Below are 14040 nucleotides of genomic sequence, written 5' to 3'. Positions count from 1 at the left end.
GCTCCGCTACTGTGAGAGGTGCAGGGGTGGAGCAGGAGGACACGTGACACAGGTACCCCTGGAAACACAGGTCTTCCTGTAGACACAGGAAACAGGAGTACACAGCCCAAGGTTCTATACATTATTCAACAGAGCCCCCCCTATTCTAACCCAGGTACACTGTACAGTATGTGCATGCACACATATCGTTTTCACCAATGAAAAACACCAGTTTAAATACATTAGACGTAAAACACTTTAATACTTTCTGAATAAACAGTACAAAATAAAACAAATATTGAATTCCCAATAAAACGTGTCTACGCAGTTAAAATGCATACTTGATTGGAGTTGTCACTGTCTTAAAAAGTTAAAAGGTCATAATTGTCTGCTAATTAATACATTGGAGCACCTTGCTCAGAATCACAGTTGAAAAAAACAAAATATATAAAAACAAGTGTTTGTCAGTAGTACACCACAGGTATTCTCTACTCATAAAAACTTTTCAACAAGCACCTATCACAGTGGACAATAACTACTGTCTCCCACAGCTCTAGTGATTCCCTCATGTAACCTTCCCCATTTGGCAAATAAATCAGTTTACAGAGTGGCACTTCTCCTCGTGGTTAATCGTCAGTGGAATCCCTTTCACCAATGCCTTAATGTGCCTACAATTTCATATGGAGCCATTAGAGTAGTGTTCGGTCTCTGTATACTCAGCAACATGAAAAGAGAAAGGCATCCTGGGTAGTGATGAGGACAGTTTGTCTCTGTGGTCCCACACCTTTATCAGTCTCCTACACAGGGAAGCCAGAACGCCTGCAAAGAGAGAAAGAGAGAGCGTGTGGTAGATTATGGCAGGGTAAAATTAGAGACAATGAATGCGTATCTAAGCATGGTTGTGTGGGTGTGTTTAGGCTGATGAAAGTGTGTGTGTGTATCTCACCATATTGGAGCAGGCGCTGGCAAACGTCATGTATTTAGGGTTAAACTGCAGTGTGTTGATTGGTCCTGAATGCTTCCCGTCCAGAACAGCTATTTTCATCCCACTCTCTGTACTCCACACATGGACCCTCCCATCCTCTGAACCTGGGGCATAAAGGACAACATGAGGGTTAGGTGGTTATGGATTGGGGAGAACATTTTGACAAACATATGGACTGATAGGCAGAGTAATAATATCAGTTCATAGGGTCAAATGGGTAATTGGTGACTCTGGAATTCGCTTGAGTGCTTCAGACTTGAAATTGTGTTGAGTTGTTCTGACAGACTTTGGTGGATCAGGGAGGGCTGGGTAAGACAGCCTAGTTTGCTAAGTCCTAATGTTGGGAATTGGAGGTGTCGGGCTTACCAATCATGACAAAGTCTGAGTCTGGTGTGAAGCAGGCCTCCAATGAAATGCCTTTACTGTTGTTGTAGCCCTACAGAACACACAGGGGAGACACGTTTGATTCAGGCAGTCCGAAAACAACTATGTATTTACTAGACACAGCTATGTGCATCATCACAGGATGCTGCTGAGCGGAGAACGGCTAATAATGATGGCGGGAACACATGGAAACCAAGTGTTTGATGTATTTGATACCATTCCACTAATTCCGCTCCAGACATTACCACGAGCCCGTTCTCCCCAATTAAGGTGCTAACAACCTCCTGTAACGTGCATACTCGTAGATGTGTGTGTAAAGAATATGCACTTCCGGTCTATCAGTGCAGTGTGGTAACGGTTCTCTCACCGAGAAAGTGTGCAGAACGGATCCATTGAAGGCATCTAGGATCCGAATAGCACCCCCGTTGGTAGAGATGAGAATCTGCTTCCCGTCCCTGCTGAACTTCAGTCCAGTCCACTCACAGACACGGCTAAACAGAGTCTCAAAGGAGGCGAATGGGCCCTGAACACAATTAAACAACAAATTGACATCACCACAGCAACTCACAACTGAGGGCGATCATCATACACATTTTGCAACGGTAAAACCACACACACACACACACTACCAGTCAAAAGTTTGGACATTCCTACTCATTCCAGGGTTTTAATTTATTTTCCTATTTTCAACATCAAAACTATGAAATAACACATTAATCGTGTAATACCCAAAACCAGTCAGGATGCTCTCGATGGTGCAGCTGAAGAACTTTTTAAGGATCTGAGGATCCATGCCAAATCTTTTCAGTCTCCTAAGGGGGAATAGGTTTTGTCGTGCCCTCTTCACGACTGTCTTGGTGTGCTTGGACCATGTTAGTTTGTTGGTTATGTGGACACCAAGGAACTTGAAGCTCTCAACCTGCTCCACTGCAGCCCCATTGATGAGAATGGGGGCGTGCTCGGTCCTCCTTTTCCTGTAGTCCACAATCATCTCCTTTGTCTTGATCACGTTGAGGGAGAGGTTGTTATTCTGGCACCACCTGGCCAGGTCTCTGACCTCCTCCCTATAGGCTGTCTCGTCGTTGTCGGTGATCAGGACTACCACTGTTGTGTCGTCTGCAAACTTAATGTTGGTGTTGGAGTTGTGCCTGGCCATGCAGTCATGGATGAACAGGGAGTACAGGAGGGGACTGAGCACGCACCCCCAAGGGGCCCCCATGTTGAGGATCAGCGTGGCAGATGTGCTGTTACCTACCCTTACCACCTGGGGGTGGCCCGTCAGGAAGTCCAGGATCCAGTTGCAGAGGGAGGTGTTTAGTCCCATGGTCCTTGATAGGTGAGGATTGTCTGTTAATTGAATGATTAGAATATTCCACCCTGAAACATATGGAATTGATTAGAATGTATGAAATCATAATCAATAAATGTGTAGTCCGTCAGAATTAGGGTAAAACAATATGCCTTTATGGTATTTTAAACACAGACTGTCTGAGCTTGGTGCCAACCGGACTAGAGATTTGGGAGAGAACGGAGAGTACGTCTCAAGGACAAAGTCACTATCTTTGTCGGCTGGGAAGTGAGACAGACAGTGTTTGTGTATGTTTGTGTGTATGTGTGTGCGTATGTTTGTGTGTATGTGTGGGCGTGAGAAGTCAAGTATAAAATGAATTGATTTGTATTCTTGACTTCAGAACGTTCCGTGAATAAACCTTTGACTATTTAGCTGGGCCTCCGTCTGTTTCATTCGACCAGGATCTTACAAATTCTGGTTTGCAGACTGAGAGTAATATAATTAAATTGGGTGATGTACCTGGAGAACATAATTCTCGTATCAGTCCTTAGCTTAGTGATCAGCTTTGAGGGCACTATGGTGTTGAACGCTGAGCTGTAGTCAATGAATAGCATTCTCACATAGGTGTTCCTTTTGTCCAGCTGTGAAAGGGCAGTGTGGAGTGCAATAGATCTGTTGGGGTGGTATGCAAATTGGAGTGCGTCTAGAGTTTCTGTGATAATGGTGTTGATGTGAGCCATGACCAGCCTTTCAAAGCACTTCATGGCTACAGACGTGAGTGCTACTGGTCGGTAGTCATTTGGGAAGGTTACCTTAGTGTTATTGGGCACAGTGACTATGGTGGTCTGCTTGAAACATGTTGGTATTACAGACTCAGACAGGGAGAGGTTGAAAAATGTCAGTGGAGACACTTGCTAGTTGGTCAGCGCATGCTCGGAGTACACGTCCTGGTAATTCTTCTGGCCCTGCGGCCTTGTGAATGTTGAGCTGTTTGAAGGGCTTACATTGGCTACAGAGCATGTGATCACACAGTTGTCCGGAACAGCTGATGCTCTCATGTATGTTTCAGTGTTTTTTGCCTCGAAGCGAGTATAGAAGTAATTTAGCTTGTCTGGTAGGCTCGTATCACTGGGCAGCTTGCAGCTGTGCTTCCCTTTGTAGCATGTAATAGTTTGCAAGCCCTGCCACATAAGACGAGCGTTGGAGCCGATGTAGTAAGAATCGATCTTTGTCCTGTATTGGCGCTTTGCCTGTTTGATGGTTGATCGGAGGGCATAGCGGGATTTCTTATAAGCTTCCGGGTTAGAGTCCCGCTCCTTGAAATCGGAAGCTCTACCCTTTAGCTCACTGAGGATGTTGCCAATAATCCATAGCTTCTGGTTGGGGTATGTACGTACAGTCACTGTGGGGACGATGTCATTGATGCACTTATTGATGAAGCCAGTGACTGATGTAGTGTACTCCTCAATGCCATCTGAAGAATCCCAGAAAATATTCCAGTCTGTGCTAGCAAAATAGTCCTGTAGTTTTGCATCTGCTTCATGTGACCACTTTTTTATTGACCGAGTCACTTGGGCTTCCTGCTTAAGTTTTTGCTTGTAAGTAGGAATCAGGAGGATAGAATGATGGTCAAATTTTCCAAATGGAGGGCGAGGGAGGGCTTTGTACATGTCTCTGCGTGCGGAGTAAAGGTGGTCTAGAGTTTTTCCCCCTCTGATTGCACATTTACCATGCTGGTAGAAATGAGGTCAAACGGATTTCAGTTCCCCTGCATTAAAGTCCCAGGCCACTAGGAGCGCCACCTCTGGATGAGCGGTTTACTGTTTTCTTATGGTCATATACAGCTCAGTGCAGTCTTTGTGCCAGCATCGGTTTGTGGTGGTAAATAGACAGATATGAAGAATATAGATTAAAACTCTTGGTAGATAGTGTGGTCTACAGCTTATCATGATCTACTCTAGCCCAGGCGAGCAAAACCTTGAGACTTCCTTAGATATCGTGCACCAGCTGTTGTTTACGAATACACATAGAACGCCACCCCTTGTCTTACCAGAGGCTGCTGTTCTATCCTGCCGATAGTGTATAACCCGCCAGCTGTATGTTATTAATGTCGTTGTTCAGCCACGACTCTGTGAAACATAAGATATTACAGTTTTTAATGTCCTGTTGGTAGGATATACGTGCTTGTAGTTCGTCCACTTTATTATCCAAAGATTGTACATTGGCCAATAGCACCGATGGTAAAGGCAGATTAGCCACTCGTCGCTGGATCCTCACAAGGCACCCCGATCTCCTTCTGCGATATCGCCGTCTCTTTCTCCTGCGAATGATGCGGATGAGGACCTTGTCGGGTGTCTAGAGTAAATCCCTCTCATCCGACTCATTAAAGAAAGATTATTTGTCCAGTTCAAGGTGAGTAATCGCTGTTCTGATGTCCAGAAGCTCTTTTCGGTCATAAGAGACAGTAGCAGCAACATTATGTACAAAATAAGTTACAAACAATGCAAAAAAAATTAAAATAATTGCACGGTTGGTTAAGAGCCCATAAAACGGCAGCCATCCACTCCGGCATCCATCTCATCTTTGCACACTCTCGGCATTCTCTCAACAGGTGTGCCTTGTTAAAAGTTAATTTGTAGAATTTCTTTCCTTCTTAATGTGTTTGAGCCAATCAGTTGTTTTGTGACAAGGTAGAGGTGGAATACAGAAGATATCCCTATTTGGTTAAAGACAAGGTCCGTATTATGGCAAGAACAGCTCAAATAAGCAAAAAAAAACAACAGTCCATCATTACTTTAAGACATGAAGGTCAGTGAATTCGGAAAATTTCAAGAACTTTGAAAGTTTCATCAAGTGCAGTCGCAAAAACCATCAAGCGCTATGATGAAACTGCCTCTCATGAGGACTGCCACAGGAAAGGAAGACCCAGAGTTACCACTGATGCAGAGGATAAGTTCATTTGAGTTACCAGCCTCAGAAATTGCAGCCCAAATAAATGCTTCACAGAGTTCAAGTAACAGACACATCTCAATATCAACTGTTCAGAGAAGACAGAGTGAATCAGGCATTCATGGTTGAAATGCTGCAAAGAAACCACTACTAAATGACACCAATAAGAAGAGACTTGCTTAGGCCAAGAAACACGAGCAATGGACATTAGACCGGTGGAAATCTGTCCTTTGGTCTGATGAGTCCTAATTTCAAATTTTTGGTTCCAACCACCATGTCTTTGTGAGACGCAGAGTAGGTGTACAGATGATCTCTGCATGTGTGGTTCCCACCATGAAGCATGGAGGAGGAGGTGTGATGGTGCTTTGCTGGTGACACTGTCAGTGATTTATTTAGAATTCAAGGTACACTTAACCAGCATGGCTACCACAGTATTCTGCAGTGATAAGCCATACCATCTGGTTTGTGCTTAGTGGGACTATCATATGTTTTGCAACTGGACAATGACCCAAAACACACCTCCAGCCTGTGTGAGGGCTATTTGACCAAGAAGGAGAGTGATGGAGTGCTGCATCAGATGACCTGGCCTCCACAATCACCCGACCTCAACCCAATTGAGATGGTTTGGGATGAGTTGGACTGCAGAGTGAAGGAAAAGCAGCCAACAAGTGCTCTGCATATGTGGGTACTTCTTCAAGACTGTTGGAAAAGCATTCCAGGTGAAGCTGATTGAGAGAATGCCAAGAGTGTGCAAAGCTGTCATCAAGGCAAAGGGTGGCTACTTTGAAGAATCTAAAATCTAAAATATATTTTGATTTGTTTAATAGTTTTTCAGTTACTACATGATTTCATGTGTTATTTCATAGTTTTGATGTCGTCACTATTATTCTACACTGTAGAACATGAATCAGTAGGTGTCCAAATGTTTCACTGGCACTGTACATACATAATAAACAAATAGTACATTACAAACACTAATACATTTCACACACATTTTCAATGTTACCTTGTCAAAGGAGCGGAGGTCGTACAGTTTAATCGCCTCAGAATCGACCCCAGCAGCGAATATCAGGCCCTCGGGGTCATAGGAGCAAACAGGCTTCCCCAAAGGATTAGTAAGACCCTAAGACAAAGAAACACACATTTCAAGGCCTGTTACATGATATAAAATACATTGATATGTCTTTTCCCAAGCTCATCTAAAGAGCACAGTGAAAGAATTGTGGCTTCTAAAGGCTGCTCTTATTCACCTGACAGTTTGGAGAGCGCAGGTCCCAGAGTCGTATGGTCATATCCAAGGAACCAGAGATAAATGTGTCATCCACTGGTGACATGGAGAGAGCAACAACCCTGACAACATCCACACAGTGTGTAATCAATGTTAGTGCCCAAACAACCATTAACTGTATATGAATCCCTCAAAAGTGTTGTCTCACCTATCAGTGTGCCCAGGGAAGTAGCGGATGTACTTGTTGTCAGTGAGAGACAGGTATCGGATGGTATCTGGATGAGTCACAGAGAAGACATGAGGTCATACTTTTGTAAAACTGACACAGACACGTGTTTGATTTAATTTAATGGAAGCAGCCCATCATGTTTTTAGCATCTTTGCGCCCCATTTGATAAAATACAGGGAAAACACATACCATGTTGGCTTGACCGCTTTGTTTATTAGGCTGTGTTTACACAGACAGGCCAATTCTAATATTCTTTTCACTCGTTGGTATTCTGTCCAATCCAATCAGCCCTGAAAATGATTTGCTGTAAAAATATGCGATTGGTCAAAAGACCAATTGGTGGAAAAAATATCCTAATTGGGCTGCATGTGTAAACGCAGCATTCGAGCTGTTCAACTTCCAGAAATTCCTACCATCTAGTTTGTTGGAGCTGTAGACCACTGTGTTGGCATCCCCATGTGTATACCGGATAAGGTCTACTCCGTACTTCTTACTGTACAGGGTCCGTATTGGTCTGAAGTGGGGTGTGGGCAGAAGGGGACATGATGACACAAGACAATTTGACAACACGTTACATTAAAGCTTCGTTTGATTCTCTCTCATTCACAGTAACTTATGTCAAAGTTATATATGTTGTGGTTATCTATTGCAATGTGTTTCCGTTTGTTTTCTTCTAATAAAATAATCTTCATTCTATGCCAACTATTTGTATTTAAACTGTACAGTATTATTAACCATGCCTTGATGGGTGTATAATTTTATAGCCTTGGATTATAATTGTAATACAACATGAATTATTATATTTTCGGACACCTTTTTTGCCCATTTGAACAATCGACCTCCATGTGGGACTTGAGCTCGGGGAGGTTCCCAAACAACAGGCCCCACACATAGAAAATGTGTCTTCTAGCCAGTTTTGTGAATGTATAGGTTACGGTATGCAAACTGCAGCCGATGAAACAAGATTAATTGTGCTCACTTTCCCTCCTGACAGTCATATAAAACAATGGAGTCGTCGTCGCTACTAGATATTGCACTCTCGCCGTTCGAGCTGTAGTCCACACAGTTGACTTTCTGCGAATTCTCCCGGAATGTCCTAGCAACCCTAAAACTTCGCAACACGCTGTCCGTAATCTTCATCTCGGCAGCCGCAGAATTTGGACATCAATCAATGTTATTTTATTTTTAATCAATCTTTAGGCGAGGACAGAATGGTGGACTGACATCTCAGCAAGATGTATTGACAAATCGGAATTTAAAGGCTGGCCCATTGAATGTCGGGCCATGTGTGGTGTGTCGTGAACAATATTAGCTTGTGCATCAATAGTGGAATCGGCGGGTTGACATCAAAATAAAAGTCCCCCATTACATCTGCTGCATACTCAAAAATAATTGAATCATGCCACACTTGAACTAGAATATTAAACCAAATTGGAATGTTATTTAAATTCAACAAACAAATGAGTTAATTTCCCACATTTAAAGTCCTTCAATAAGCGCTTACAATGCTAATGTTTGTGTAAACTCTTCACAGTTCTGTTCTGTGGGTGCCAAGGTATGGCGCCAATATTGATGAAAACTCAGTACATACATGTATAAATATGCCCCAATGCAATTCTGATGTCTGACACATCCACAGTGCAATTTCAACTGATTTGTTATTTTTTCAAATGAACAAATTATTGTATTTTGTTGAATTTTTGTTTAATATATATACTGTATATATAATAACATGCCATTGCCACCCTTGTTAAGCATGATCTAGTCTGTGTCATGATTCCACTATTTGTATCAGTTTACATGTTGCAAATGAGGGACTTTTAATTTTAAAGCAAACCACCGATTCCACTATTTTTCTTCACGATAATGTGGTTCATGACACACGTGTGCCCACTGACTGAATATAATGTTCCCAAAACGATTAGCCTCAACTCCAAAATAACTATGCATTATGAAAGTATTTGCGTATCCTATTCGCACATTGCATAGCTCAAACTGGATATCCATTCAGCTGCAGAACTTTTAACGTTGTAGATTCATTCACGTCTTTGTGCGAATCTGAAAAAAGGGAAGTCAATATACAGAATTTCCGGTGTGAAGAAATCAACCACCACTATGGCGCCATCCAGTGTTTTCAGCTTCAGACACAAGCCGACATGTAGGCTAGTTGTCATAAACAACTACAGGACGGGAACGCTGACTTGTAATAATGATGTTATAAGCGCATGTCAAACGGTAATTCGCTCAGGGAGAACGAGCAATATTTGTCACATATCGAGGGGAGCACCAGCACCAGGGACTGACTGACAAGAGACCGAATCTGAGAACCATCGACCTTCACGCAAAATTCGCCTGGAAAAACAGAAAGGGAAGGCAGCTGGTGGTGGGTCAGAAGACTCCCTTATCCTCGGTGTCATATGCTAGTCGACTAGTATTTTTTTTTTCAATTTAAAGTTTTATTACGTTTTCTTGTTTTTCAATCAACCAACAAAACACATTCCACATTCACAGATGTGACAGGCATAAAAAGACTCGTATTTTTCACGCATTTAAAAAATTTGAACTAGGCAAGCCAGTTATGAGCAAATTCTTATTTCCAAAGACGGCCAAACCCGGACGACGCTGGGACCATTGTGCGCCGCCCTATGGGGACTCCCAATCACGGCCGGATGTGATACAGCCTGGATTCGGTCTAGGTACTGTAGTGACGCCTCTTGCCCGATGCAAGACCGCTGCGCCACTCGGGAGCCTGGTATGTGATTGCGGCAAGTGTCCCCACTGCCAAAAGAGGTTCATCGAGCTGCGACAGTTCACTCAGCAGCTGAGTAATATTCACCCCAACGTTCTGGCCAAGCACCTTCAAAGAGGTCTGATTCTCCCACACCCAGAGCTCGCTGTCATCAATAAACCATATGGAGCTTCTGCTCAAGGTATTGGCTGGGTGTTGAGGCAATGTATTTACACGCCTATTACATTATGGTACATAAGGTTTATATGGTCAAACACACAGTCAAGGATTATATCATGAAAGAGATTGTTCATTTGAATGTCACTTGTAAAAAAAACACTCTTGCTGGCAAGGACTGATGAAGCAACGGACTATGTACAAAACCTCCACAAAAAAACACCAAGTGGAGAGGAAATATTGGTGTGTGGATGTCTGTGTAACAGGGTTATATTGGTGATTCCCCTTGCCACTTTATTGTTAAGCCAATGGGTTTTTGGTTTGAGTTTGTCTTGCCTTCACCTACTCAACATGGCATCTTATTGGCTGGTTTGCGTAGCTTGCTTACGAGGGGCGATGTTCCAGTTAGAATCGTCCCAGTGAACAAGCAACAAAGCACCGTACGTCAAAAGTGATTTTATGCTCTCAAGTGATGATTTAAATGTACAATTTATATCAAATAGTTCGTAAATGTTATTCAAACATCACACATAAGATGCAGGGGTTTTTGGATAATATTTGTTGTGCATTTTGTTGTAGAGAATTCTCGCCAGTATTAGCTAGCAACTTACTGTGTCTGGTGGGGGGGGGTTCATATATTTTGTACAGTGCGCGAGTGCAGAGTTGGATGGTGAGACGGGCATTGCATGACGTGCAATTTTGTGTCGTTCTTATCAGGTACATTGTTAAAAATATTATATTGTATATTGTAATTGTATTATTTTGGTAACTGTCCCAGTGAACAAGCACCAAAACAGCGTGCGTGAGTGCAGAGTTGGATGGTGAGACGTGCAATTTTGTGTCGTTATCAGAATAAAGCTACATGACTGGTGCTACATATTGGAGTTCCGTGTCGATGACTGATGTACACAACGCCAGAAGAGTACTGTTACAGTGGTGCCGTGACCGTTCTTCTGGATCGGATCATCCTTCGCTGGATTTCCATCCCAGAACTTCGCCGTGGTTGCTGTTGAAGAATCAGATAAGACGTTGCTGGTGCAGTTTGGCGATATCGCATTTCGCCACAAGATGGCGCCACTAGAACGTTTTATTATTGCAATTGATGATTTCTCTTGCTGAGGCTCTTCACAGACAAAGGATAACTTTTGTGTTACTTGTTTATTTGCAATTCTGATGTATATCTGATATAAGTAGGGTGAGTTTTACCAGTGTACTAGATATAGATTTTGTCTTGAGGTAAAAAAAAAAAATATATATATATATATATATATATATATATATATATACACACACGTGTTTTGCTGTTTACATTTTCATTAGGGTGTTGATTTCCCATTGTTAAAATGGAAGGTGTTGGGAGAGGTAGGGGTTTCCTGTCATTTAATCTGTCACCATCTGTGGGTAGGGGTTCAGCCAAAATTCCAGTTAATTCTACACCTATGCCCAAACTGGAGGGTTTTGATAGTTTATCCATGGACACGCCCAAGGATGTGTATGAAAGAGTTTTGCCAAATGCAGGGAGTGGGGAGGTCTCCATGGATTTCATAGCAGACATAGTACAGCAGATTGGTCATTCCATTGGGGAGAACATTGCCTCCTGTTTGGAGTCAAAGGCAATTGCTGGACATGTTGGGGACAATGTTATGGAGTGTATGCAGCTCGAGGGGTATGGATGTGTCAGGCCTGAACCTGGTATTGAAGTCTGATATCAGGGAACCGGTGTATTTTCGGGGGGATGGCTCTGAAAAGTGCACAGTGCATGAGTGGGAGGATATGGTAATAGTTTACATGCGTAAGAGGGGCGTGTCTGTGATGGACCAAGCAGTTGAGGTTATGGGCAGGTTTATGGGAAGGGCCCGCGATGTTGTTAAAGTTGGCATACGCAGCAATCCCTCCATTGAATTATCTAAAGGCCCGAGTCCCATCTTTGACATACTGAAACAACATTTTAGTGACACTGTTTTTTCAAGCATGCCCCTTGCTGACTTTTATGCCACATTACCTCTGACTGATGAACAACCATTTGAATATTGGCTCAGACTGAACAGGGCTATGGAGGTTGCTGAAGATTGTCTAAAGAGACAGAAAAAAAATGTTGAAGACCCATCTCGTGAGCTCACAGTCATGTTTATCAGACATTGCCCTAATGCTGAACTGTCGCTTATCTTTAAGTGCAAGCCATTACAGCAGTGGACCGCTGCAGATGTTCATGAGAGGCTGGATGAATACAGGAGGGAGCGGAGGTACTCTCACTTATCTAAGGTGACCCCAGCCATCGCAACAATGAAGCAGGAAGTTGGTGCTGTCATGCCGATCACCATGTCTGCTGTGAGGTCCCACATGGAAGTACCCAATACGTTGCCTTACCCAGCCCAGCCCAGCCCATTCAGGGCTCAGCTGAGCCCATGGAACGTATCCTTGCCATGCTGGAGCGTGTGCTGGAGCAGAGGCCACAACAGTCTGACCATAAGTTCCAAAAAGGGAATAGGAGCAAAGTGAAGTCTAATGGGCCATGTAACGTGTGCAGGGATGCTGGACATGATACTTACTTTCACTGCAGGGCCAATCACCTCTGCTTTCTTTGTCATGTAGCTGGCCACGCACGCTCTCAGTGCCCCAAGGCCGCAGCTCTGAGCACAGCTAGTGGAGTCCCTACAGTAATCACTGCTCAGCTTCCGGAAAACTAGTAGGCCTGCATGTAGAAGGGGAGAGTGTTGGGCCTTTTGTAGAGTCCCCATCAGTGAGAGCTGTTGATTTGGAGTCTGTATATTTATTTATTTTATTTCACCTTTATTTAACCAGGTAGGCTAGTTGAGAACAGGTTCTCATTTGCAACTGCGACCTGGCCAAGATAAAGCATAGCAGACAACACAGAGTTACACATGGAGTAAACAATTAACAAGTCAATAACACAGAGAAAAAAGGGGAGTCTATATACAATGTGTGCAAAAGGCATGAGGAGGTAGGCGAATAATTACAATATTGCAGATTAACACTGAAGTGATAAATGATCATGTACAGGTAGAGATATTGGTGTGCAAAAGAGCAGAAAAGTAAATAAATAAAAACTGTGGGGATGAGGTAGGTGAAAATGGGTGTGCTATTTACCAATAGATTATGTACAGCTGCAGCGATCGGTTAGCTGCTCAGCTAGCTGATGTTTGAAGTTGGTGAGGGAGATAAAAGTCTCCAACTTCAGCAATTTTGTAATTCGTTCCAGTCACAGGCAGCAGAGTACTGGAACGAAAGGCGGCCGAATGAGGTGTTGGCTTTAGGGATGATCAATGAGATACACCTGCTGGAGCGCGTGCTACGGATGGGTGTTGCCATCGTGACCAGTGAGCTGAGATAAGGCGGAGCTTTGCCTAGCATGGCCTTGTAGATGACCTGAAGCCAGTGGGTCTGGCGACGAATATGTAGCGAGGGCCAGCCGACTAGAGCATACAAGTCGCAGTGGTGGGTAATATAAGGTGCTTTAGTGACAAAACGGATGGCACTGTGATAAACTGCATCCAGTTTGCTGAGTAGAGTGTTGGAAGCAATTTTGTAGATGACGTCGCCGAAGTCGAGGATCGGTAGGATAGTCAGTTTTACTAGGGTAAGCTTGGCAGCGTGAGTGAAGGAGGCTTTGTTGCGGAATAGAAAGCCGATTCTTGATGTGATTTTCGATTGGAGATGTTTGATATGGGTCTGGAAGGAGAGTTTGCAGTCTAGCCAGACACCTAGGTACTTATAGGTGTCCACATATTCAAGGTCGGAGCCATCCAGTGTGGTGATGCTAGTCGGGCATGCGGGTGCAGGCAGCGATCGGTTGAAAAGCATGCATTTGGTTTTACTAGCGTTTAAGAGCAGTTGGAGGCCACGGAAGGAGTGTTGTATGGCATTGAAGCTCGATTGGAGGTTAGATAGCACAGTGTCCAATGACGGGCCGAAAGTGTATACAATGGTGTCGTCTGCGTAGAGGTGGATCAGGGAATCGCCCGCAGCAAGAGCAACATCATTGATATATACAGAGAAAAGAGTCGGCCCGAGAATTGAACCCTGTGGCACCCCCATAGAGACTGCCAGGGGACCGGACAACATGCCCTCC

At 43.6% G+C, this 14040-nt stretch overlaps 1 protein-coding gene across 2 annotated transcripts; it reads right to left on the bottom strand.

Moving 5' to 3' along the window:
* Positions 1-217: 217 nt before the first annotated feature.
* LOC124004256 (WD repeat-containing protein 82-like) lies at positions 218-8338 on the bottom strand. Of its 2 annotated transcripts, none has more exons than XM_046313040.1 (9): positions 8025-8338; positions 7459-7559; positions 7025-7091; positions 6839-6938; positions 6595-6711; positions 1716-1871; positions 1331-1400; positions 926-1068; positions 218-798 (listed from the first exon to the last, which is right to left on the bottom strand). In XM_046313040.1, exons 1-9 carry the CDS (start codon positions 8183-8185, stop codon positions 769-771), a joined length of 945 nt encoding a protein of 314 aa, XP_046168996.1. In that variant the 5' UTR covers positions 8186-8338; the 3' UTR covers positions 218-768. The 2 variants fall into 2 exon arrangements, with proteins under 2 accessions (XP_046168996.1, XP_046168997.1); XM_046313041.1 differs by lacking the exon at positions 8025-8338 and adding an exon at positions 7859-8018.
* Between the last annotated feature and the right edge of the window lie 5702 nt (positions 8339-14040).

This window comes from Oncorhynchus gorbuscha, linkage group LG18 (genome assembly GCF_021184085.1).
Source record: "Oncorhynchus gorbuscha isolate QuinsamMale2020 ecotype Even-year linkage group LG18, OgorEven_v1.0, whole genome shotgun sequence".
NCBI lineage: Eukaryota > Metazoa > Chordata > Actinopteri > Salmoniformes > Salmonidae > Oncorhynchus > Oncorhynchus gorbuscha.
Note: the sequence above shows the minus strand (reverse complement) of the source record. Positions and strands in the feature narration are given on the sequence as shown.